The sequence below is a fragment of the Hypomesus nipponensis genome, chromosome 10 (genome assembly GCF_054491055.1).
Source record: "Hypomesus nipponensis isolate SF chromosome 10, ASM5449105v1, whole genome shotgun sequence".
NCBI lineage: Eukaryota > Metazoa > Chordata > Actinopteri > Osmeriformes > Osmeridae > Hypomesus > Hypomesus nipponensis.
In genome coordinates this window covers 9,351,125-9,375,266 of record NC_140370.1, presented here as the reverse complement: position 1 = coordinate 9,375,266, position 24,142 = coordinate 9,351,125, and the positions used below count along the sequence as shown (strand labels likewise).

At 44.3% G+C, this 24,142-nt stretch overlaps 2 protein-coding genes across 8 annotated transcripts in view; both read right to left on the bottom strand.

The window, feature by feature from the left end:
* Positions 1 to 40: 40 nt before the first annotated feature.
* On the bottom strand, positions 41 to 10,118 carry dhx9 (DEAH (Asp-Glu-Ala-His) box helicase 9). Of its 3 annotated transcripts, none has more exons than XM_084707685.1 (28): positions 9,987 to 10,118; positions 9,407 to 9,536; positions 9,155 to 9,295; positions 8,924 to 9,038; positions 8,659 to 8,816; positions 8,172 to 8,320; positions 7,166 to 7,212; positions 6,919 to 7,055; positions 6,681 to 6,770; positions 5,782 to 5,946; positions 5,568 to 5,645; positions 5,275 to 5,466; positions 5,006 to 5,147; positions 4,826 to 4,908; positions 4,426 to 4,582; positions 4,214 to 4,308; positions 3,827 to 4,040; positions 3,560 to 3,654; positions 3,361 to 3,434; positions 3,072 to 3,224; positions 2,815 to 2,975; positions 2,520 to 2,631; positions 2,268 to 2,429; positions 1,877 to 2,004; positions 1,554 to 1,783; positions 1,291 to 1,406; positions 896 to 1,096; positions 41 to 639 (listed from the first exon to the last, which is right to left on the bottom strand). In XM_084707685.1, the coding sequence occupies exons 2-28, from the start codon at positions 9,515 to 9,517 to the stop codon at positions 375 to 377; spliced, it is 3,771 nt and encodes a 1,256-aa protein (XP_084563811.1). In that variant the 5' UTR covers positions 9,518 to 9,536; positions 9,987 to 10,118; the 3' UTR covers positions 41 to 374. The 3 variants fall into 3 exon arrangements, with proteins under 3 accessions (XP_084563811.1, XP_084563810.1, XP_084563812.1); XM_084707684.1 differs by having other exon boundaries at positions 42 to 639; positions 9,991 to 10,117; XM_084707686.1 differs by lacking the exons at positions 8,172 to 8,320; positions 8,659 to 8,816; positions 8,924 to 9,038; ... (1 more) ...; positions 9,407 to 9,536; positions 9,987 to 10,118 and adding an exon at positions 7,311 to 7,431 and having other exon boundaries at positions 43 to 639.
* Positions 10,119 to 10,704: 586 nt separating this feature from the next.
* The window catches only part of rasal2 (RAS protein activator like 2), a 41,437-nt gene continuing 27,999 nt past the window's right edge, over positions 10,705 to 24,142 (bottom strand). For 3 of the 5 annotated variants that reach the window (XM_084707271.1, XM_084707275.1, XM_084707274.1), the window contains 13 exons: positions 20,896 to 21,049; positions 20,610 to 20,708; positions 19,645 to 20,199; positions 19,043 to 19,187; positions 18,765 to 18,909; positions 18,106 to 18,342; positions 17,702 to 17,903; positions 16,318 to 16,517; positions 15,084 to 16,074; positions 14,728 to 14,859; positions 13,923 to 14,125; positions 13,553 to 13,640; positions 10,705 to 11,690 (listed from right to left, as the gene is read on the bottom strand). In XM_084707271.1, coding sequence (XP_084563397.1) covers positions 11,523 to 11,690; positions 13,553 to 13,640; positions 13,923 to 14,125; positions 14,728 to 14,859; positions 15,084 to 16,074; positions 16,318 to 16,517; positions 17,702 to 17,903; positions 18,106 to 18,342; positions 18,765 to 18,909; positions 19,043 to 19,187; positions 19,645 to 20,199; positions 20,610 to 20,708; positions 20,896 to 21,049 — 3,319 coding nt within the window. In that variant the 3' untranslated portion in view covers positions 10,705 to 11,522. The remainder of the gene's footprint in view (positions 11,691 to 13,552; positions 13,641 to 13,922; positions 14,126 to 14,727; positions 14,860 to 15,083; positions 16,075 to 16,317; positions 16,518 to 17,701; positions 17,904 to 18,105; positions 18,343 to 18,764; positions 18,910 to 19,042; positions 19,188 to 19,644; positions 20,200 to 20,609; positions 20,709 to 20,895; positions 21,050 to 24,142) is intronic. The other 2 variants (XM_084707272.1, XM_084707273.1) reach the window with 2 other exon arrangements.

Here is a 24,142-nt window from a genome sequence, read left to right as displayed (position 1 = left end):
AATAAAAAGTATTAAATCAAAATGTTAAAATCATTATACACACACACTTTCTTTTTTTGGTCATTTCTATATTCTTTGTTCTGTAGACATTTTGTTGAAAAATGAGACACAACAAGGCTCACAACAATAAATGAGCTCAAAACATTGACAATCATATCTCAAGAAGGGTTAAAAATAACATCACATCAACAAAAAATGTATTTCAAGGGTAATATCCACATTTGTCCTCACATGACCCAGGGACTGTGGTTAAACGTGTCGGCTGGCTAACATCAGCACTTACTGAGTGCCGATTTGACTTTTTCCAAGTTTACCATGTTAATCTTGTAAACCCTATAAGACCACAACAAAATGTACTAATCGATTGAGGTGTTCTAGTACCCACCCCTGTATCCACCCCTATTTCCACCATAACCCCCTCCTCGATAACCGCCAGAACCACCACCACCACCTCTGTATCCACTACTTCCACCCCTATAACCCCCTCCTCCATAACCTCCCCCTCCCCTGTAACCTCCACCTCCCCTGTAGCCTCCACCTCCCCTGTAGCCTCCACCTCCCCTGTAGCCTCCACTTCCTCCTTGATAACCACCTCCATCAAAACGACCCATCTTGGGAGGACGGGGGCCATCACCAAAACTAGAAAAATATGAAAAACAGAAAACTTATTTTAGAATAATTTCTTAATTGACATCAATATACTTTTTAAAACTTTTTTTAAAAACTCAAATCCTTCTATCCTGGGTGCTATATGTTTATAGCAGACACACAAAAAATCTATTATTGCCATCACAAATGATTTTTATCTAACTAAATCTTCCCTTTCTCAGTGAGCTGTGAAGACTGGTCACGTGTTTGACCACTCGTGGAGATTAGGCAGGAGTTGCTTACTAACCGTTGGTTGTTGGCCATGAGGTTAAGCCCTGTAGCAGAAGGCTTGGAGATCTGACGGATGAGGTTGAGCAGCCGCTCATTGGTGGGGTCCAGCTGTCGGATATACTCTGGGTCCTTGGTTACTTCAACAACCAGGGCCTCCATAGCAGCCCTCAGAGCCGCAATGCTCCCCGCCACCTCATGAGGAACCTTCAGTTTGATCCTACAAAGACAAGTATTCATTGATTGATCTTTTTCCCTTTGCCTAGTCACAGAGAATAAATGATCTTGGCTACTAGTTAACTGCTTGACCTCGCCATGGTCATGCTGAAAGTTTAGGGCAAGATTAAAGCACTAAAGGTCAAATATGCTGTGAAAACTGTTAATTACAGTATGCATCGCTAGAAAGACGCTCACCAATCATCCAGTTCAACGATTTCCCCGTTTGATGTGATCTTCTTGGAGCCAAACAGGATCAACTGCAGAGGGCTGACTAGTGTCATTCCTTTGGCTGAAATGGCTCGAGTTCGGATCTGTGGGAAAACAGAACTGGAATTTAAATTGACATTGACCATTGAATCATATTGGGAATGTTCTACTTTTACAAGTCTTGACATGAAACGTAATACAGTGCCCTTGCCATTTAATCTTTAAAATGAGACAAATCCAGATTTCCCCACCTTTTCGCTGAAGACAAAGAAGGGCGAGGGGTAGGTCATGTCATGGTTGCTAAAAGGACAGTTGACAGAGGACTTATGAATGAGGGCATTGCGCCCCTCGGTGGTGAGGATCTTCCTTTTTTCCTTGTGGTAGCAAACGTTGGGGTAGGAGCCAAACGTCAGCAGGGAGATAACCACGTCCAAGTTGTTGTCTGGTCCAACGTTGTTGAACATCTGGGTCATCAAACATTCTGCGGGTGAAATGGACAAATGGCTTTGACAGGAGGGGGGGTGGGATATTTAGGTTTGAATCCAAAGACAGAATAGATGCAATCCGTTATTACCTTCAGGGAAGCCAGAGTTGATGAGGATATCTTTCAGCTGTACCTTGGCCTCCCAGGTCATCCTCAGAGTACACATGTTGAGCTTTTTGTGGTCACAGAATCTGGTTTCAGCGTCTTCTCCGCCCATTCTGAAATGCAAGGACGAGGGCCAGACATCAATTCAATACCTTTACATACTGCAGAGTCACCGTTTGGCAAAAGTGGAAGAATTGGGAAAGGTACATACGAGTGAAACGCAAATTTGCCTGCCTTATGTGCACAATAATAACTTGAGGACTGCAGCCAAAGTATTATTTATACAATCAGGTTTATCTATTGCTAGTACTTCAATGAGGTGCAGGAGGGGAAAAAAATATACTGTGTTTGAAATATACATGTCCAATTGACCCACCTAACATCGTCCCAGGCCTGGAAGACAGACAGCAGTGCCACATGATCAGAGAACCTGGTGCCTGCGTAGTTGCGGTGCACAAAAGCCAATCGTTTGCCCTCGCTGATGAAAGGCTCTGGGAAACAAGTCGCGGCCGAGATGGTGCACACTGCATCTCCAACACTACAGAACCACAAGGGAAAGAAATAGCATTTAACACCAAAATATTTCATTTTGTAAAAATATGAAATTTGTATGAGATTTCTCACTTACTTGAATATGCATCCCATTATCATCATCTTCCCAAGCCTTGGCTCAATGGGCAGCTTCGCTAAGATACGTCCGAGTGGTGTTAGCTCATCGTTTAAGTCTAGAGCATCCAGTTCTTGAGGGAAGAATTACACCCACAAACCCAGTTAAACTTAATCTTAAACCAATGTTATCTCAATTCAAAAGTAAGTAATGTTTAGGTTAATGTTCCAAAGTGACCTGCAGTAACAGTGGAAGAATATACAGTAGTTTGAGTGGGGTTTAAGTATAACGTGTATTTTGATAGGGTAGGATTTACCCCTCAGCGTGTGTTCGGCTTCGATGACAGCATCAAGGGGTGGGGGCTCAATGGCCTTGGACAGGAAGTGTCCGATAGCTCCCAGCCTCAGTAGCTTGATGCTAAGTGCCACCTCATGAAGAGGGGTGCGGAAGATCTCTGGAGTCATATGGGTTTCAAGTCTTGAAGACAGAAACAAAAAAAGGGGTCACAATTCCCATCAATAGAACGTCCTAAACAGTGGAGCGGGAAGCAAGGAAGTCAAATTGGATGTGTACTTGTTAAAGCGTGCAATACTGCAGATGTGGAAGCAGAATCCAGGGCGAACGCGTCCCGCCCGCCCCTTCCTCTGCTCCAGGTTGGTCTTGGAGGCCCACACGGTGGCGTAGTTGGTCATGTTGTTGTGGGATGTGAACAGCTTCACTTTCTGCCTACATGGAGGAACAAAACATTATTTTAGTAGAAAGTAATTATTTCTCATCTATATTTCACAATAAATATTTATAATAATAATTATTCTTTTGAGGACTGAGACATTTGATAAGACATGAAATGAAGGCTACTTACTTGCAGGAGTCTATGACATATACAACATCGTTGATTGTGATACTGGTTTCGGCAATGTTAGTAGACAGGATCACCTGCAAAATGTCAAATGCGTTGCAATCATTAAAGCTGCATGCAATCATTACATGAAAATCCCCTACAAAGTTATCAACTACAAGCTTCCTGTTTGTTTATCCCGGTGTGATGCTCTGTGACTGACCTTCCTGACATCATCAGGCACAGGCTCAAACACCCTCCGCTGCTCCTCTCTGGGGATCTGAGAGTGGAGGGGCAGAATCCTGTACCGCTGGTTCCCTGGGGAGAACAACCAAATACTGTGAAACAAGTCACTGGAGAGACGTCAATGTTAAAATGTGCTGACAGGAAACAACTTTTTCTTTTTCTTGTACTCTGGCTCTAAGGCAGACTTAAGTCTTCACGAACTACTTGAGGAAGATACCAATCCAATTCTGTCTTTAATACTCACTGAAGTGAGGGTTCATTTCCAGGTGTCTCTGCATGGAGAAGATGAGGTTCCAGCCAGGCAGGAAAACCAGCACAGCTCCAGCCACCTGCAGGGTCTCTATGTACTTGAGCAGAGCCTCCACAAGCTCAAACGAAGTCTCCTTCTCACTCATCAGGGCCATGGAGCGCTTGGTCTCAGGGGTGTATTCGGGCCCACAGATGACATTGCAGTTTGTCTGAAGTAGATGGTGGACAAGACAAAGAATGGTTTGGCCGGATTGGCATTTTGTTTTACAGTGCATGTTCATCAGTACTCAAGATTGAAATACATTCAAATTGTATTTGTATAGCCATTTGTATAAGCAATTCACAGAGGGCTTCACAGATGCCTGAAAAGAAGATATCACACCTCATCCTCTCCACCTTCATCATCCTTTTCTTTCTTCTTTCTATCCATGGGTGGAATAAATTTGGTCATCTGAATGCAATCTTCCAGAAAATACTCTGAAATAAAAGAATAAAACAGAACATCAATTAGAAAAGTTTTGAAGCAGCCACCAATTAGTATGGATGCAGTAAATGTGTTACTTTTGTTGTTGTTGTGTGAAAAACAACTCTTACCTTGTACAGGGAATGTCCGTCCGAAGACCTCAATGACAGGGCAGTTAAAAAAGTACTCGCTGAACATGGTGGTGTCAATGGTGGCAGACATGAGGATTATCCGTACCTCTGGGTAGGCCTGGATCACGTCCCTCAGAACCACCATCAGGAAGTCAGTCTGGCAAGAACAGAACACACACTTTTAAATATGAAGACACCTGCTGAATGTCCCTTTATTCAATTTCCTTCTTTCACAGTTAAGTCTGTGCAAGTAAAGAACGAAACGTTATAAGTGGGCAAAATGCTTCTCTATTAGCAAGAACCCAGGAAGTGGGTGGAACTACTGCTCCAACAATATGTTCTATAAAAAATATATATTCATAGTATATTGGTATATTCAAATCTGGCCACAGGAACTTACGTTGATGTCTCTCTCATGGATCTCATCAACAATCACATGGCTGATTCCTCGGATGCCTGCCTCTAGCTTACGAAGTAACACACCTGAAAATGGAGGGAAAAGTTTAGGCATTTTTTGAAGAATTACAAAGGGGGCCTGGCTATTATGGCAGACTCTTATAATGGCTGGTGGGACACTTACCGACAGTACAGAAAAGAACACTAGCGTGTGGACGAGGAAGGATCGACTCAAAGCGGACGCTGTAGCCACAGCTGTTCCCCACGTCCTCCCCTCTCTCGTAAGACACGCGCTCAGCCACAGACACAGCACTGATGCGCCTCGGCTGAGGAAAAAATAAGGCCACAATGGCCATTTGGTTTGGATTTGTGTGACAACGGCGAAGGAAGCATTTATCTGAAGTACATTTTCAAAGAGATGTCAATTGTACTTCCTTGTTTTGTCGGTCGTACCTGAGTTACAACTATGTTACAGTTGGATGCCTGCTTGTTCTTGATGAACTGGTCCAGGATGTACTGGGGCACCTGGGTGGTCTTACCACAGCCGGTCGCCCCACGGATAATGACCACTGGGTTGCGCTCAATGACGGACAAAATTTCGGACTCAAACTTCTTAACTGGAAGGCCATCTCGCTCCGCAATGATCTGGAAAATTATATATTTAAATATATTTTAAAAAAATATATAGTATATAAAATATGCTAACATAATGGCTGATGACAGGAAGTGTTTCCACAACATCATACCTTCTGTAGGTTGACATCTTGCTCCAGCTGCTGGGTCAGCTGATAGTGAAGGTCTGAGCTGATCTGCTCTGGTGTGCACTGGAGGGGAGAAGTGAGACATGTCAAGAGAAAGAGGAAGAATCAACTGTAACCAATCACACCACGAAAAGGAACGACAATAAAAGAAGGAATAACCAAGCCGTCGGTAAAGGAAACAAGATGGAGAGATACTCACAAATGCCAGCGGTCCTTCATCGATGTTGCTGCTGGTCCAGGGGTTCCAGTTAATCTGGGGGGGGGACCAGGGTACCACCCCTGCCGTACTCTGCCTCTGAGAAGGCTCAAACATTGCCATCTTCCCCTGGATTAGAGACACGGGTGGACTTGTGGAAGCTTCAGGCTGAAGGAGATAAGGGAGACTTACTGTGTTTGACTTTGAAAAGGGGCACACAAATATACACTCTCCGCCCACTTCATTAGGTACGTCTGCTCAACTGCTCTGTAAGGCAAATATCTAATCAGCCAATCACATGGCGCACACAATGCTTTTAGGAATGTAGACATGGTCAAGATGATCTGCTGTTCAAACTGAGCATCAGAATGGGGAAAAAATGTGAATTAAGTGACTTTGAATGTGGCATGGTTGTAAGTGCCAGATGAGCTAGTCTGAGTATTTCAGAAACTGATGATTTACTGGTATTTTCACGCACAACCAACTTTAGGGTTTACAGAGAATGGTCAGAAAAGAGGAGAATGGCCTGGTTTGACCTGAAAGAAAGGCAACAGTAACTCAAATAGCTCAGACAACCGAGGTATGCAGAAGAGCGTCTCTGAACGGAAAACCCAGGTTATGGCACTCCTGTCAGCTAAGAACAGGAAACTGAGGCTACAGTTCGCACAATCTAGCACCCATTAGCACAAATGCGATGTGGTGGAAAGGGAGATATGCATCATGGATGTGCAGCCGACCAAACTGCAGCAACTGCGTGTGCTATAATGTCAATAATGACCAAAATATCAGAGGAATGTTTCCAGCACCTTGTTGAACCTATGCCACGAAGAATTAGGCAGTTCTGAAGGCAAATGTGAGTGTATATATTTTTTTAATGAATTGTTCTATACTGGGGTACTTACGGCTGGAGGAATATCAACACCCATCTCTTGGACCAAGCTCTGCAACTGATTCTGCAAATCGTCCTGAACATTAACCTCAATGGCCTCCAACTGCAGAGAAACAAGTCAAGCAATGAAGAACTGGAATTATATCAATGACATCCACCAAATTCTCATTTCAAACCATGTTGAGATCACCTTTAGACAAATATGAGTCCATGCATCAGCATTTACAAAAATATTTATATTATTAACTTACAGTTTCTCCCTCTTTTTTCTTTGCTATCCCACTGTAGGTCTCAATCACACCCAGATGGTACAGCTGGCGGACAATCGATAGGGCACAGGACTGGGCCGCAAGTTTCTTATTTGAACCATGCTCTCGGGCTATGACTTCTAAAGGACAAAATGGATCTTGTTTACATGTCAATTTTAAAAGTTGAATTTGAAATGCCACTATGTTTAATAGCAATGAGAATATAGACCAACATGTCTCTAGTACTTACTTCTACCCAGCTGCCTCACAAACAACTGCATCTCTGCTATAAAGCTCCTGGATAGAGAGAAAATAAGACAGACCATCTACCCAAGTTCACTGAAGAATGTCTCGGGAAAGACTTAATGTTTTGATTGATAATTAGACCAACTGACCTCTTCACTAAGCAGCCTACAGAGCACTCTGACGAAAAAACCCATGGATACCCATATGTTTTTCAGTCAGACTTTTAAACAAGAATCAAGACTTTCACTTCTGGTCCATAGACAGCCTCAGTCCTACAGTGGAACAGTGACACCAAAAATCACAACCAGGAAATCCTTTGCTACCATGCGACAACTTTAGTGCATCCTAAACAATGTCGCATGTCTCGACAAGTAGGGTTGGGATCTCTGGCGTCACCGTTGTCCACGTTATTTACTCTTAAGAACACTTCAGCTCAGTTTTTAATGGGATCAGTATTGTCTTTGTGAGGCACTGTTTCAGTAATAACTCACAAAAACAGAAGGGTTCTCTCGAGATCGCTCTGGTGTTTCCAGCACACCCTAGGGGTCTCATGTCTCATCTCTGTAGCATTCCTCTGGGCCCATTTTGCCTCTGAACCCTGGGAGGCTGTGCTTTTAGCTGCTCTGCACCCAGCCTCTGGAACGCACCCCCCTCCCCAAACAGATCTATTCCAAACTGCCAATAACCTTTAGACTTTTCTATCCTTCCCAGTGTATTTGTTAAATCTGTCCACTGATTTTAGATTTATTTTTAACCTCCACTGTTTTTACTTCACCTATATAGGCCCCTTTTAGGTAAGAGGTCCATGACAAGGCCCCAAATTAAATGTATTATTATCATTTAGTAGTCCATTATTACAGTCTATAGTCGTAGTCCAGAAGAAAAACATACAGGCCCCACATCTAGGTGTGTATATGATGCCATAAATATCTTCTAGGATTATATGAATACATAATTGAATACTAGGTGTGTAGTCCAGGGGATGTTGCATTCCCTGCTTCTATCCTGACCTGTTGTGGTCAGGCCCCACTTGGGTATATTTGTAATCAGTTTGGTTCTTCTCCTTCTGAAAGAACTGGTTCAAACGGGCCTTGGCGTTCTCAAGGGTCCAGTTTCCATGGAGACCTGCGTTCAGATCAACCTCCTCAGACTCCAAAGTCTAGTTGGAACAAAACAAAGAGTGATTTAATTATTGGATCTAGTTGACTCTTTAGTACAACTTACATATTTGCGTGTAAAAAGGGCTATACAAATAAATTTGATTTGATTTGATATTTACCAGGCCAATAAACATTAATAAATACCCCTGGTGATGGATATATTCTGTCAATGCTTCACTTACCCAGTGAACATTTACACAAATGACTGATGCTAGTGCCGTGTTCATTGGTGGTAAACAGTAGTGCAGTGCAATGAGAGTACAGAACTTGCACTTTCAGTCAATGATGTGTCACCATGGGCATTGAGCCCATTTTCAATTGGAGTTGGAGGCCTTACCGCCTGTGCTTCCATCTCATCTCTTTTAGAGTAGTACTCCTTCAGGTTGGCTCCACGGTCCCACGGAGCCCCTCCGGCTCCACCACCACACTGGGTATGTTCTCCACCTCCAGAGTATCCCAAACCAGTCACGCCAGGGACTGGTCCTGAGTGATTTGCTAACACACAGGTATAGTTTTACAACAGAACCATGAGTCTCACATATATCACATTTTCTAAAGACCATTAATTGTCCAAAGATGTTTAAGAAGGTTATCCATCCAACCTTGCTCAGTTTTCACAACCAGATGAGGTGGTAAAGGTCCACTAGGAGGAAGACTTCCAAAGCTATCAGCACTAGCTCCACCACCATCCGGCCCACTGTAGTCAGGAACACTTGCCTATTGTAAGAGGAAAACCCAATGAAAACACTGAAATAAAAAAAGTTGAGCTCTTTAGCCAAAAGGTCAATAACTTTGTGATATCATAAGTTTGTAGATAAAAACGGTTTTCTAACCCCCAGTGCTGGGACCTCTGCCCCATTCATTTCACCAACTCGGACAAGGTAGTTGACAAAGTCTCTGGCAGCATTGGATTGGGCATCCTTTTTATTGCTGGAATTGCCCATTCCAGTGTAACTAAAGCCATCAACCCGGACCTGAGAAATGGGAGGTAATTTATTAAATCAATTGACATGCAAATGAAATAGTCATATGATTCTCCAGTTGCAGTTATAGAGTTATGCAATAATCAAAGTAAGACGACTCACTTCACACAAAAACTTCTGCCTGTTTTTGTTTCCAGCTGCTTTAACTTCATAGTCAGGAGTTAGTTTCTTCTTACCACACCAGGCATAAAGGAAGTTTTTTATGTCCGCCATTGTGGATTAATATGAACCCCTGTGGAAAGATTTTTTTTGTAAGTGAACCCAAATATCGAGACTTCATTGGCCAATGTTCTAAGCGCTTATAAAAAGGTTGCCTATGTAGTGTTCAGCTGCCAATAATAGCTAAAATGGTTAGCTACTGTAACCTACATAAAAGCTTTGCGACAGATTATTATACATCAGACAGGTCATGCTACAGTACTTGCGAACTATAAAACATTGCAAACTCTAATTCCTGCTTTACAAACATTTCTCAAAAAGTAGTTTGGCCAACAAGGAACATTCTGCAGGCTGACTAGCTTGATTAACAGCAAGCTAACGTTTAGTTAGATAAGCCTATAGCGACAGGGATGGCAATGACAGCTAACTCTGGTTTAGCTTGCTTGTCGCATCTCATGCACGCAAAAAAACATAATGGAAACCAAAAACGGAACCAAACTGATGCTCAATCCACATAACCTACTCACTCCTGGTCCACAATGGCTTGGAAATCAACCAGTCAGATGTGTATTGTTAACAGGATAGTGAACTAGTGTGCTAAGTGGTGTGGATAGACCATACACCCAGTGGCTATCTAGCGCTAGCTATATTCACTTCCGGTGTTGTGCCCTCAGATGCACCCCAACCTGGTAAAGCACCACCTCGCGGCAGCGCGCTACCTACTACTTCTGCACATTTCGATGTTTTTATGGAAGGTTAGGCATGGGAGTGGTTAGGCATCCCCCCCATGTAATTTATGTTCTATATCCCAGCGTCAAATGATTCTCACTATACATTGAGGGGACTAGTATGAGTAACCAGAGTGATCCCAAAATCAGTGTAGTACTACAATTATCCAGTTTTTCTAGCTTTGAAGGGTGTAAATATTGTACTTTTTATAGACCAAATATTTTTCAGCTTATGATGTCTATTTGCATAAATCATTATCCTAACTATTTAAGTCTATTACAGCACAAGGTAATGCACATAGACTACCCATCTGTGGACAAACCTACAACAAAACCAATTACAATATGGCAATCAAATCTAACTATACTTTATTTATGTATCATTCATGTTACATACATAGTATGTAGATGCCACATTCAACAAGAGCAGCATTATACACTAACCATGTTTTACAGTTCTTACATATTCATCCATTGGTAATGAGCTTGTACTGATTTGAAACACACACACAATTACAGGCAGCTTTTATTATCAACATTCAACCACTGACAATTATGCAATATGTTTGACATGGACCAGTTCATTCAAAGTTCCTGTGCAACAAAAATCTGTGCCTGTATGGAGTGTTGCTCCTATTGTGACAGTGAGAAACAGCAGACTCTTTTTAACAGTAGTTATCAATATGACATTGAACATTGTTCAAAGTCAGGAGGGCAGTCAAATCTTCTCATGAGGCCATGACGGTTTGACAGTATAGGAATAAATAAAAAAAACAATGATGTGGCTATAGGCTCACACTGCACAGTCCCGATTTCTTTAAAAACCAGCTAATCAAAACAAATGCAACTCGTTTATGACAAAAAAAAAAAAAAAGAAGTTTAAAAAACTATAAAAAATTTGATTAGAAAACGGAGTGCATAAAATATTATTTTTGCCCTTCCCCTCCTGTGATGACTTCAATACATTTGTAACTAACTGCTCACTATGTGCTTATCTGAAACAAACCCACTTTATATGTACAACCTTTCCATAAATCTTCTCTTCATTTGACAATACTTTTAACCTATAATTCATCTGTATTTGTCTGTATATGGGAATTATGTAATTTGTAACACATATTCTCTATATTATGACAACAGTTGACCTACTGCTCCCATCCTTCTAGAATAATCTCTGTACACAACCAAGATACAAGGTATATACATTAATATATCTAGACATTCTTCGTAGATTTATGTAGTCCAATTACAGAGCTCCTTCACGCATGTTTGTTGATAAGACAGGAGCATGACACCCCCTGCAATGAACAGCATGGCAGTCTGACTGACAATCAACAGCTGCTGTTTTTGAATTCTCCATTCTCAGTGATGGACAGTTTGGTGGGGTTGGTTGGTGATAGGCCGTTGCGCATATTCTGCATGCTGTAGCGCTCCTTCACTTGAGTGAGGGCGCTCATGAGTCGAGAGTTGGCTGCATCCAGCGAGCTTATCCTCTTCTCCTGGAGAGAAATAAATAGAAAAGGCAAGATAGGACATGAGTAAATTAAAAAGTTGTAAAAAATAATCTTAAGGGATGGGCAAAGAGCAGCATGGTGAAGTCGATTAATTGACATAGGGGGCTGAACCAAGTCTGAAAAAAAGTGTTTCAGTTGTACAGGCACCAAAATATAAACATATATATAAAAAAAGATATACAAAAAACAAAAAAACAAGCTTTGGAGCATACTTTTGTTTCAGGTTATATAAAAGACAAATGATAAAAACAGATTTTGAAACGTAGGACCAAAGTACCCGTCAACAGTGACATGGCTTTCATCTGCTAACTACTGTAGACTGGAAACATTCTGGACAGCAAACACATAACAAATTTGATTTCTAAAACGAAAATGATTGCTGTCCGTAAACCGCTAAATACAGTATGATATTTTTGATATATTTGTAATGAAGACATTGCAAACGTTTTGACTACGTTTTTCAACATAGATTTTTCAAGCCAATGGGGACAACCTTCTACTATAGAGCCTGGTCATGGCACTGTTCTGTCAAAACCGAGGTGAGATTTGGGTGGGGGCGGTAGCTAAATTGGGAGGAGGGCAGGGTGAGAGGAAGCAGCCAAAGCTGGAGGCTAACAAAAAGTTTTGTAAAGAGCGCAACCTACAAACACACATTCCTGAGAAACAGGGAGAAGACCGAAAAGCCTAATTGGTAAACATTTCCCTTAAGAGGCCTCCAACTTTAACACAATAGAATAACCCTTTTTATGTAAAAGAGATGACTCTTTGATAAAAAGTGAATACAAGTATTCAAAGGATACACGTGGTAACAATTGCATAGGGCAACTAAATCCTAAAAGCACAGAAAAGAAAAAAAAAATACTAAAACAACCAAACAAAACTTCCTAAACTATTTGATAACATTTGTAATCATAGATCTATGTGTAATGCCCAGCTGTTTTTCAGTCTGTGCTTGATCTGTCCTTTACATTGTTAACCCTTGTTACAGTGTTAAGTATAACAAGAATGCGTGTCGAGTGTAGTTGCGCTCAGCATTCAACCAAGGCTTGCCATGTTCCAAAACCACGAGTTACCCTGGTTTACTTGCCTGCTTGGATTACCCCACTTCCTTTACTGACCTGGAAATTCAACATAGCGGAACACAACGGTAATGAGCAAGTCAAAATGTCAGTCATGGCTCAAGAACGAAGCGGAACACTATTATAGTATTTTGGAATCAAAACAGTGGAGGGGAGGGTTCTACTGTCAACTTGTATGAAAAAAAGGAGAAACGAGATGCAGATAAAACTCAGGTTATCATTTTTTTTGGGGGGGGGGGGTGGGGGTGGGGTGGGGGGCACTTCTACCTTTATAATTTGTTTTGTGCCAGTATAAAGAGACAGGAAAGGCAGGGGAGTGAGAGAGACGGGAAGACATGCAGTAAAGGGTCCAGGCCGGATTCCAACCCAGACCGCCACACTTATCAGATGAAAATGTGTATTAAAGTCAGTAGGAATATATAATTCATTGTACATTATGAAACAATTAATTGTTTTTTAAAATTCCTTTTTTCCTGGCCAGCATTCCTCTACATGTACAACAATCAGGCAGCCAACATGGCAAATGTTCCCAGACAAAAAAGTTGACAGGGTGTGAAATCACTCAAGAGATCAAATGTTAAGTGCCTCTAGCAAGGAGGGTTAATGACTTTTCGATGACTTCTGCAAAAGGGGAGTGGGGGGGGTCAGGATAAATATCCATAGAAACACTTCCAGCGACCTTGAACATGGGCCCATGATGTGCCCTACCTGCTGTCTCTGTTTTTGGTCATGTATACACATGTATCATTATACCTAATTATACTTTACCTGTGCATCGATTATCTTCTGTTTAGCATCTATGACCGCCTGCATCTCTGCATGGTCTCTCTTCAGCTCCTCCTCCACAGCCATTAGTCTGGGGAGTGGAAGCAGAAGCAGTTAACGGTCAATTCTAATTCAGTTCCCATTCTACAGTATCCTGCATTTACATTCATTTTACAGACGGAACTTTGATCATGCAAAGCACTGTGCTTCTCAACACTCTACTCCTTCTTGCTTGTTCCAAAACTGATAGGCTTCAGTTCAATGCACTCAAGCCTATCAAAGTCAAAAGGATTTCACACATCCAATATGGCCTCTCTGACTCCAGTAAAGCAGCACTGCGGTCACTCTGGGCGCGTGACGCCTTGGACGGTACCTGCATATGATGCTCTTCATCTGGCTGTCCTTCTCCTCCTGCTGCCGCCGCAGACGCTCCTCGCTGTCCTCCAGCCGAGACTTGTACTCCAGCAGCAGCTTCTGCATCTGCTGCTCCTGGGCCAGCAGGCGCCGCTCGTACTCCTCCAGGCGCCGGCCCGACACACGCAGACGCTCCTTCAGCTTGGAGATCTCCTGCTCATACTAGGGGGGAGGAGGAGGAGAGGAGGAGTGGGGGAGAAGGAGAGGGGGAGGAGGAGTGGGGGAGGAGGGGAGGAGGAGAGGAGTGGGGGAGGAGGGGAGGAGGAGAGGGAAAGGAGGAGAGGAGGAGTGGGGGAGGAGGAGAGGAGAGGTGGGGAAGGAGGAGAGGAGGAGTGGAGGAGGTGTGAGCTGAGGTTGTACTGGATAACAGCAGGACTGGGACTGGAAAAGAAACATGCTTGTAATATTTTTGTTGTTTTAACCTGTAGCAATGGCCACAATGATGATACACGCATTCATACTCACACACAAGTACATAGGGGTGGGCTGTGTTAGCCATGCTTAGGTCCATACCCAGGCGCAAACTAGTACGCGTATTCATACTTGATTTTATGCTGTATCTATTTATTTGAAAGCACCTTGATTGACAACACTGACAAATGTTTGGTTTAATAATTAAATATCCTTCCATCCATTTTAGGATTTAACTGATCCTTAATTAGAATTACATAACCTGTAAATCTGAGGACAACTTTGTAAATGTTTTTGGGGGTGGATAATTCTTCCTCTGAGCCATGAAATTGTGGCCCCTTGTTTCTCTTTACCTTCTCTGTGTGCTTGCTGTCCTCCCTGCCCTGGTCCCCTTCCTGCTCATCCTCGTATTGGCCGTTGTTCAGTACCCATGCTGCCGTTCTCTCTACTGGGGACATGGTGACTGGCTCTACCGGAGACTGAACCTGCGCCGACATACACGCATGCATACACACACACATGACCAGTTGAACAAATCTATCCTCCGGGCCAATGTGACCTTAACGGTTAATTTTTTTGAGTGAAACCATTATTTCTTCACAATGGCCAAGTCGATCTTTAAAATGGCACAGCATGGACAACAGCATTCATTCTTGAGAGTAAAGTTGTCTGTGGGTGTGTGTGTGTGTGTGTGGGTGTGTGAGAGTACCTGCTGGGGGGTCTGTTGCTTGGCCACACTTCTCACTGATGGCACCGGACTCTCCACTGAGCAGGTCGAGTGCAGGCGCGCCGGTTCAGTATTGGCGCTGCTGCTGCTGCGCAGTGAAGCGCTGTGGGGCAGAGAGTGTGGCGTCCGAGCCCCCGCACTCCCTCCCCCGGCGCCTCGACTCTGCTGCTCCACCCTCACGATGTGGGCGGTGCCCGCCGTGCTGCTCTGCCTGGCCACGGCCACGGCCACGGCCGCCCCGTGCTCGGGCAGCGTGTGGCGCCGCGGGGTGGAACACTCCTCGCTCCGAACGCTCCTTATACTTCCAAATTCCTCCAGGCTGCTGTTGGATGCGACGCAGCCTTTCCCCCTGCCCCCTGCTTGGCTCCCGCTCCCGCCAAAGTCCTCCGAATTGCTTTGGCTGTTCCGGGAGCTCTCTGTACTCAGGTTTTCCGAGCTGGAGTCGTGCTGTAGTGAGTGTGTGGAGCGGTTCATGGCGTGTTGGGTGAGGTTGCTGAGGTGGTAAACAGGGTTCTGGAAGGACAAGGGCTGGAGGCTACGTTGTTGACTCAGCGACGGAGGCAGTGGCCGGCGCACCTGGGGTGCACTCTGAGGCAGGCTGTCTCGTAACGAGGTCTTGGTGGCGTGCAGGGCTTGGTGTGGCGTGTGGGGGTTGGAGTACGGGTGGAGGCCTTGGTGTTGGGGGTTGTGGAGGTTGTGGGGGTGTCCAATGGAGACCTGAGAGCCCACTCGACTAAGCCTCTGGGGGGCCTCGTGAAGACCCAAGGGTCCCTGGGCACTTTGGAGGGCGTGGGAGTCCTGGAGGTCCACCAGGGAGATGGAGCGACCGTTGGGGAGGAGATTCTCCCTCTCCTCCTGGTCAGAGAAGCTCATGCTGTGGGCGGAGGTCGGCTGCTGGCCCAGGAGAGGATGCTTCCCCCGCAGAAGGCCCTCCATGTTCTCCTGCACTGGTGACTTGAGGCTGCGAATTTCACTGAATCGATAAGGGACACTATATATTAGACACATTATAGAAGGCTCTGAGAATCCCATTCATATCTATAGGTATATATATACTGTGTGTAAGCATGTAGATGCACCCTTATCCCTGTATGCATACATCAAACATTTACTGTTGAAGCAGATTTTTTTTGTAATGTTTTAAATATGAGGTCGATACGTTTGATACTGATTAGCGTTGAGCGCTCCTGTCAGAATGTACAGAGGCTCTAGCTACCTGTCAGCCGGGTCCTCAAAGATCCTCTGGAGGCCTGAAGACATGCTGCCGCTGATGTTATGGGAGGAGCTGTGGTCCTGGAAGCGCCGCAGCTGCTGCTGGATGGGGGTGGGGCTCACCAGCGAGCGAGCTATGTCTCCCAGGATACGGGGCAGAGGGCCCAGCTTGGCTACAGTGGCCTGCAGGAAGGAATTTTCACCCTGGATTTGGCAGGTCGTACCGATAGGTAGCGAAGGAGGGGCAACCACCACCGTTTTGACCGATGATCCCCCCCCAATGTTTTGTTGTGGTATGAGGATGGCAGAGGAGGGGGGTTGGTGGTGTGGGTTGGCATGAAGAGGCACCAGAATGCATTGGTGGTAGGACAACGTAACCGTGGAGACAGAGAGTGTTGGCCGAAAAAGGGGTGGAGTGTAGGAGGGGAGGGGCAGAATAGGGAAGAAAAGAAAGATACAGAGAGGGAGGGGAAAACATAAGGAAAAATTAGGTACGGGGAAAAATTAAAAAGACGAAAAACAACCAAACATGCCACTACACGTCAAAGCCATCGCAACGCAGGCCATGCATTGAGGGGCAAACTAAAATAGGAGAATGTTACTGAGCGAAATGCAGGGAGGTGGGTTTGAAATGAATACTTCATAGACCAGGAGCATTTGTGCAGAGGGGTGCAAAATGCAGTATAATATACATGCTGGTGAGGGCTTGCCAAAGCTCACTGGGGTACCAGGTCTAGAGGTTCAGTATGGTGTGTTGATAAGATGCGTGGGTGGCACATTTAGGCTACCTTGACGATAGCCTCTCAAAACATACTGGCAATCAACCAGAGAGAAAGAAAAAGTATCCAAGACACAGATTAAACCTGATCCCTAAAACAAATGGCAATGAAGAAAGAAGTTCTTAATTATGAATTAATCTACTTACTGTCTTTGAAAATGGTATCTACTCTTAACCTTAGCCTTAACTTACCATGTCAAGCTTTTACCAAGTCAACAAATGTGGATTTAGCTAGGTTAGGTGACACATTTTTGTCCTCAAATAGATATGAAACCAACAAAACATTAATAGTAGTCACACAAACAATACATTCACTATTATTTAAAGTAAGACATTTTCCTAGTTAAGCGTGTTGACAGTCATCACTGCAAGACATCACCCAGCCATGCCTTATACTCATTCAGGAGAGTGGAAATGACACACCACTGGTGGCACATTTCAGGGCCTGAGCCATACATGTATTCAATCACCAGAAGTTCTCTCTAAAAACTTCCAAGACTTGGTGCATACCTATACCACAGGTTGGTAACAACATATTAATTCAATCCAATAGTCAACACTCCTTCAGTTTGAGCAGAGGCATAGCAGCACCCTGTGTTTGGCTTCGTACCTTGTCCAGTTGGGACACCACCTCCCAAAGCAGCGAGTGGAGAATGGAGAGCTCACGGCCCAGGTCGATGTAACCCTCAAAGCCTGGTGTGTTGGAGATGGTCTCCGGGTTGGAGATCTCTGTCAGAAACCGCATCATCCCTGACCACTCGTGCTCCAGGAAGTCGTTCATAAAGGCCATGTACTCTTCCTTGTTGCCGAATCTTTGAAGGAGAAAAACGTTATTCACAAACCGGCTTCAGTTTTGTTTCGCTTTGACATCTGTGATACGACCATAGACGCAGCTTTACATATGTCTGAACACAATTCAATACGATAATAGCAGGAACAGTAAATAATAACGCAAGGATAAAGGATTAAAAAAAAAACGCCCAACTGGAACATCACGAATCGGCGTACACATACTTGGCAAAGTTGGCGAGGTTCTGGATGACCTTGGCGATGAGCGTGAGGGTGCGTGACGTGCGGTCGTCGGGGTACTCTTGCATGAGGCTGAAGAGTGAAGGAGACATGATGGCGGGACACAGGAAGCGCAGGAAGAGCGAGGCGCTGATGAGGCGCTTGCTGATGTCCTGCTTTCCCCTCGACACACACTGCTGCTTCCACGCTGCAAACACCTCTTTGAGCTCTCGGGGGAACACGCTGATGGTAGAGCAGAGGTCGAGTTAGGGTTACGACACATAAACACATCTGTGCATGAGAAAAGGCCGGCAATCCAACGCACATGCACTCCTATACACACACGTCAACTTGGCAGCCTATTCAGACTGAGACATTTCATCCAAGTGTATTTTCTCCAAATGGACAGCAGAGGGAGATTGGAAACCATGAATTTTTTACAGAATGTCTGCCCTCCCATCTCTCCACAACCTTTCTATATAGACTGCAGTAGCATTACTGAAAGTCCTCAGGGAATACCTGATCTGTCTCAAGTACACTGGTAGTCACTGTATGAAGAAGATTGAATGCTTTTCCACACAGCCTCTCGCATTTTAGATCCTCGATTATCTCAAAGAAGACAGATTGGATTTCTAGATGTTTCCAGCAGAGGCGGTGTGTCTCACCAGTAGGAGTTGATGATCTTGCAGAAGGCCAACTCACAGCACATCTTCAGGTTGCTCTGGTGCTCTGGTAGCTCGCTGTTGGAACACTTGCCTGGGTCAACCTCGCAATTCTCATCCGACTCGTACAGAGCTTTGATGAACTCCCCTACAGTAGCCGGTACAGACACGAGCTAGGTTTAGACAGATGCCACAAGATTGGTTTGGATTTTACGAAGATGTGGTTCAATGCAGACGCATTTCAAATCGCTTCCAACACAGCTGTCTGTGAACGTTCTCACCAAGTGCATCGTGCAGGTACTTCTGTCCCACCAGTTTGAGGTACTCCTCGATGGCTTTAGTGGCCAGCGTGTTCTCCCTGAAGATGAGCACGTCATGGTCGGCACATCGATCCACCTCCGACATAACCAGGTCTGTCAGGAAGTCCTGAGGGAGGAGGGAAGGAAAGAAAGGGGGGGAGGGTGAGAGGAGATAGGGAATATGTGGGAAGGAGAGGGGGAGGGAGGAGTAGGGGGAAAAACAGAGGGGACAAGACAGGCTTTACAACAAATCAAAATACTCCAACTACAATGCCTGCAATAAGGACTAGATCAATGTGACAGACTATCACTTTTTTTCAACAACTTGAAGTTAAAAGGGTTGCTAAAACTGGATGGTGGCCTAATATTTATAGTCAATACTTGACACTGAACCCACAGGGGCAAAACAAGATGAGAGCTCCAAGGTTACAAGGTCAGCTATTGGAGGTCTGACTGGACAACACAGACATCAGTCTAGATACAGTAAACGACACCACACATCCTGCCTGAACAATATGAACAACAGAATGAAGAAGAAACTCCAAGGCTCAAAAACAGGCCTTGAGATAATGCCACGTCTTTACCTTGGCCCGTCCGGTACTCTGTAGAATATGGACCAGCGCACACGCCATCTCCTCTTTGTTCTTCACACTGATCACAGGCTCCAGCACCGAACACAGCATGGTGTAGTTATTGGTGACAAACTCCGCAAACTCCTTGTACTGCTCCATAGGGAGAATGGAGATGGTCTGGAAGCGGGATTTGATCCGTATGGAGGGCCCTCCTCCCTTGGCCTTGCTGGTGGTTGGCGTGCTAACAGGGTACCACTTCTCCACAAACTGCCTTCCCGTCACCCCTCCAATGGGGATGTTGACCAGTCCCACATAGTTGTTCTTATCCTTCTTCTTCTTCTTGTCCGCGTCCCGGTAGATATGGACGGTGATGCTGCGCACGGCGGGCAGGCTGGAGAACTCAAAGTGCTCGCCCCAGAAGAGACAGTCCGAGCGCATCTTGCTGGTGGTGCGAGCGTAGAGCACGTCGTCCAGACAGAGCTCGCAGAAGTACTTCTTCTTGGGCGGGAGGTCCTTGGCCTCGATGATCCACAAGCGGAGGACGTTCTCCGCACGCCGACAGTTGTCCTGGGGGGGAGGGGGAATGGTAAGTGACCAAATCTTAACCTGACATTTTTTATTATTATTTTTTATTTATTAAATTACATAAAAAATAAAATTAAAAAATCATTTTAGCAGACGTTTTCAACCAAAGTGATGTACAAATAAGTACATATAACTCCGGCAAAAGATCAAGGATCAAAAGTGCATAGTTCTTTGTTATTTTGGTGGTGAGAGTCAAGGAACGGTCTGTATTTACTGATCACATTGCAAAGCAGATACTATAAATATGTGTCATTGTGGTTCTTTCTGTACAGGGTATAACCATACAACGATAAGATAATGAACCAACACAACAAGAACATTGGACAAGCGCTGAAATAAAACATCTTACAACAGGAAACAGTGCTTCAACAAAAAAAACAAGATGTCTGCACCTTGTTGGGTTGAACCGTTCTCTTCAGGTTCTCCATCCATTTATCTCTCTCCGATGCGGACGCACAGCTGAAACACTTACTACCGCCTGAGTATGTCACCTGTGGAGCAAAGGAAAGGTGTGAGGAACTCCAACTAAAAACTTCTAGATAGATACAGTGCTACAGGAGGTACTGGTACCATACTCAAGCTGGAATTGGTGTCATTATTCTAAAACTGGAGTCTGTATAGCTGTCATGAGAATGCCCTCTGGTAAAACTAAGCAGAGGAGAGTTTTTGGGGCACTACCTCGAAACAGAACTCCTGGCCCAGGATGCTGCTGTGGAGAGGTTTGATGTAAACGTCTTCCTCCATGCCAAGGTCCAGGGCTTCCACCGCACTGCCTGGGCTGAGTAGAGACTCATGGGAACTGGACTCTTTTAGCTTGGGCAGCCCTCTCGATCTGAAGGACAAGACAATGCACATGCCGGATTTGTATGGTCACAACAGAACAGCATAGATTATAGGATGGGTAAGAATTAATGAACCAGCTTCATTAGTCAGCAGAATTGTATTTCAAGCTCAGGCACACTCCTCTGTTGATTTACAATACTTATTTAATTGACTCTTGACTACTCAACAAGGAACCACTTTTATCTATTATTAACTATTCACTTAAGACCAATAAAAACACCACAAAAACGTCAGTGTCCTGAAACACAAAAAAAAGACCCACACTGCCAATAAATCTGCCAAATTAGAAACATTCCAGGAAGTAGCAATACCTACGAAAAACAACCGCACAGGAACTTGAAGGAATCTCCCCAGAGCATTTCACCACCTCATCGCTTCCCTCTGGGAAGGCTGTTGTCAATGCCAGCTCCTAGCTCCACGGTTCTCAGCTCTCAGTATCATCAAACCGCAACTGAACTTTGTTATACTTCCATGAACACACAAGATGTAAAAGTGAACCAACCAGCAAGCAGCCGTAGTCAATGTCACCTTCCCAACAGTGCAATTTGCCTTCTGGTTCACTGGTGGTAAACAAGGTCCTGGGCTGGCCAATCCGTTGCCCCCTCTGGAGTCTGTTTCCATGGGAAAGCCTCTACTAGGAGACAGGGCTCTAGGTAGCACAGAGTGACGGAGGTTTGCTGTTGCTGTGCTTAGCTCACAAAACCCCACTAACGGCGAGAGAACTGAAATAACATCCTTTGAAGCTTGTACCAATCCTACGCAGTACATTTTAGTACTGTCATGTGTATGAAGGACACCAAAGCAGATTAGGTTGTCTCCCTTACATAGTAGCCTAAGACATTATGACATCATGCACCTTCATTTAGTACATTTCAGATGAGCCCCGTGGTTGGGGTTAATAATTCATATACCGGTAAGTGAGGAAGGATTTTAGTTTTCAAGAGCCTTTGGGGGGTTGGACATATGCTCAAAAACCTGTCCATCCGAAACATATGGTGACTTCACAAAGTCTCCAAAATTACCTGGACAAACAGACCGTTGCAATATAAATCCATATCATTTGCATGATTTGGCTACCTAGCTGAAGTGAACTGTCAACTAGGATAGTTCATACAAAAGATGAATCAACAGCATGGGCAGCAGTAATCAGAAGAGGCACCTCAGCACAGCGTTTCAGCGAGAGAAAGAGATGCCAGCCAAATCAATAGTACATTCACTACCCATGGAAGACAGATTGTCAATTCAAAAAAGAAGTAGTCTGGAGGCTTTTCCAAATGAATATGAGTGTAACAACATTAAACTCTGAGAGGCTGCGTACAAGAGTTAATTAGAGCGAAGTACGCAGTGAATCTACCAGAAGTTCTAAGAAAAGACATTTAAGGGGTTCCCGAGAGCTGGTGAAAAAAGTCAAACAAATATTTGAACTACAAGACATTTGCAAGATGATGAATAGTCTTAATGCACCCTTGCATGACTTGAAACGCACCCTAAGAATACAATGTGTAACGATAATTTATCCTGATGTCTCAGACACAGATATAAAGCCTAGTCTCGAACTTGGGCATCTGCACAATGAGGACACTCCGATTAAATATTTCCAGTCTAGGACCTAAATACAACGCTTTACCAACAATGCATAAGAATTCAGCAGCTAGCAGTCTGAATACAGTATGTTTACTGTGTAAGAAACTACAATGGATAAGTAGTCGTCCATGCACAAAACAACAGATTGACGAGGCCGCTGTTGCTGACATTGGCTAGGCCAATTATCATCATTAATCATAATCCCAGACTTCAGTGCATTACAAACCATCCTACCTCACTGGCCAAATGACATGACAATGATTTTGCCATTTCATTATCAGTCTGTTACTGATGAGGTAGTGCTTCAAAGTGCTCACTGGATTCTGTAGAATATATGGGGTTTTAGCAAAGCAAGTTTGTTTATAGAGCTATGGCCTTTTTATTTCTCTGTGTAGGGGTGGGAGGCACAGCAAGCTGAAAGTTGAAATGTCTTTAATAGAGCTCACATCAAACTCTGTGGCAGATGGATATATTACGTAATATATTACTGTATGAAGAAGCCAGAAGAAAAACCTTAAAATGAGAAACTGCAGAACAAGAGCTTTTAAAAGGGACAAGGACGGCATTTCTACTGAGAAAAGATGGATATGTGAGAAATCTTTAACACATAAGGACGTGAAAAACAACACAACTCTTGCTCTGTTTTTTCCGACCCCATCACTGATAACGCTCACACATTCACCAGCATCTACAAATTATCAATGTATTTCAACTCAAAGTGTCACTAAGGAAAGAGTAAGTGAACAAAATGAACAAAGACAATAAAACCGCAGCAGCGCATTAAAAAAACATCACGTCAGGGACAGTTAACAAATTGACGAGAGAGAACTTCCTCTGTGTTCCTTCCTACTGCAGTGGGGATGAGTGCCAACGTAATCTCTTGGCATCGGCCTCCTCGATGTGCCTCGGGCTCGCCAACTGAATTATGTAAACCTAGATTACGGGGCTGGAGAGGACACAGATCTGCCCTCTCAATCCAGCCATGATATGGCGGATAAGGAGGGCGACGTGGTCCATCCAGGGGCCTGGCTTTTTCTGGAACCCACTGATACCCTGTAATTCCATAGTCAGTAAACAAACCTTAAGATGTACTTGCCATGCTTTGAGCTTAGCTAAAATATTCCCAATCAGAGACTGATACATCATCAGAGCGATCTCACTTTTGCATCTTGGCCGCAGTTGTGCAGCGCGGAATGAACACTTAGTACAAATTTACAATACACTTGAGTGGCCAGTGCTTTCTACCCGGGGAATCTACTGATCTCTCTCACAAGAACTGGGCACGTCCTACAAGCCTTTAGAAAGCTAATCAAATTGTTTGTCTGGTTGCCAGCGTTGTCATGTCCACTGCATTAAGTTAGACATTGGATACTTCTAGAGGAAGAGAACTACTTACTCAGCTCATGAGCACACTAGTGGGTCTGATACAGGCTGCTTCTGGATGAAACTCAATGCCAAGTAATCTGGTGTTCTGTGACACAGAGAGGCACACAGATGT

Bases quoted from the DNA above. Each gene is read 5' to 3' on its own strand.
- dhx9 (XM_084707685.1), bottom strand. From the start codon at position 9,517: ATGGCGGACATAAAAAACTTCCTTTATGCCTGGTGTGGTAAGAAGAAA. The intron at 8,817-8,923 runs GTTGGATGGATA...CCTGTGTGTTAG, and splicing joins GGTTGTGAAAACTGAGCAAG to CAAATCACTCAGGACCAGTC. The intron at 3,225-3,360 runs GTAAGTAGCCTT...TCCTCCATGTAG, and splicing joins TATGTCATAGACTCCTGCAA to GCAGAAAGTGAAGCTGTTCA.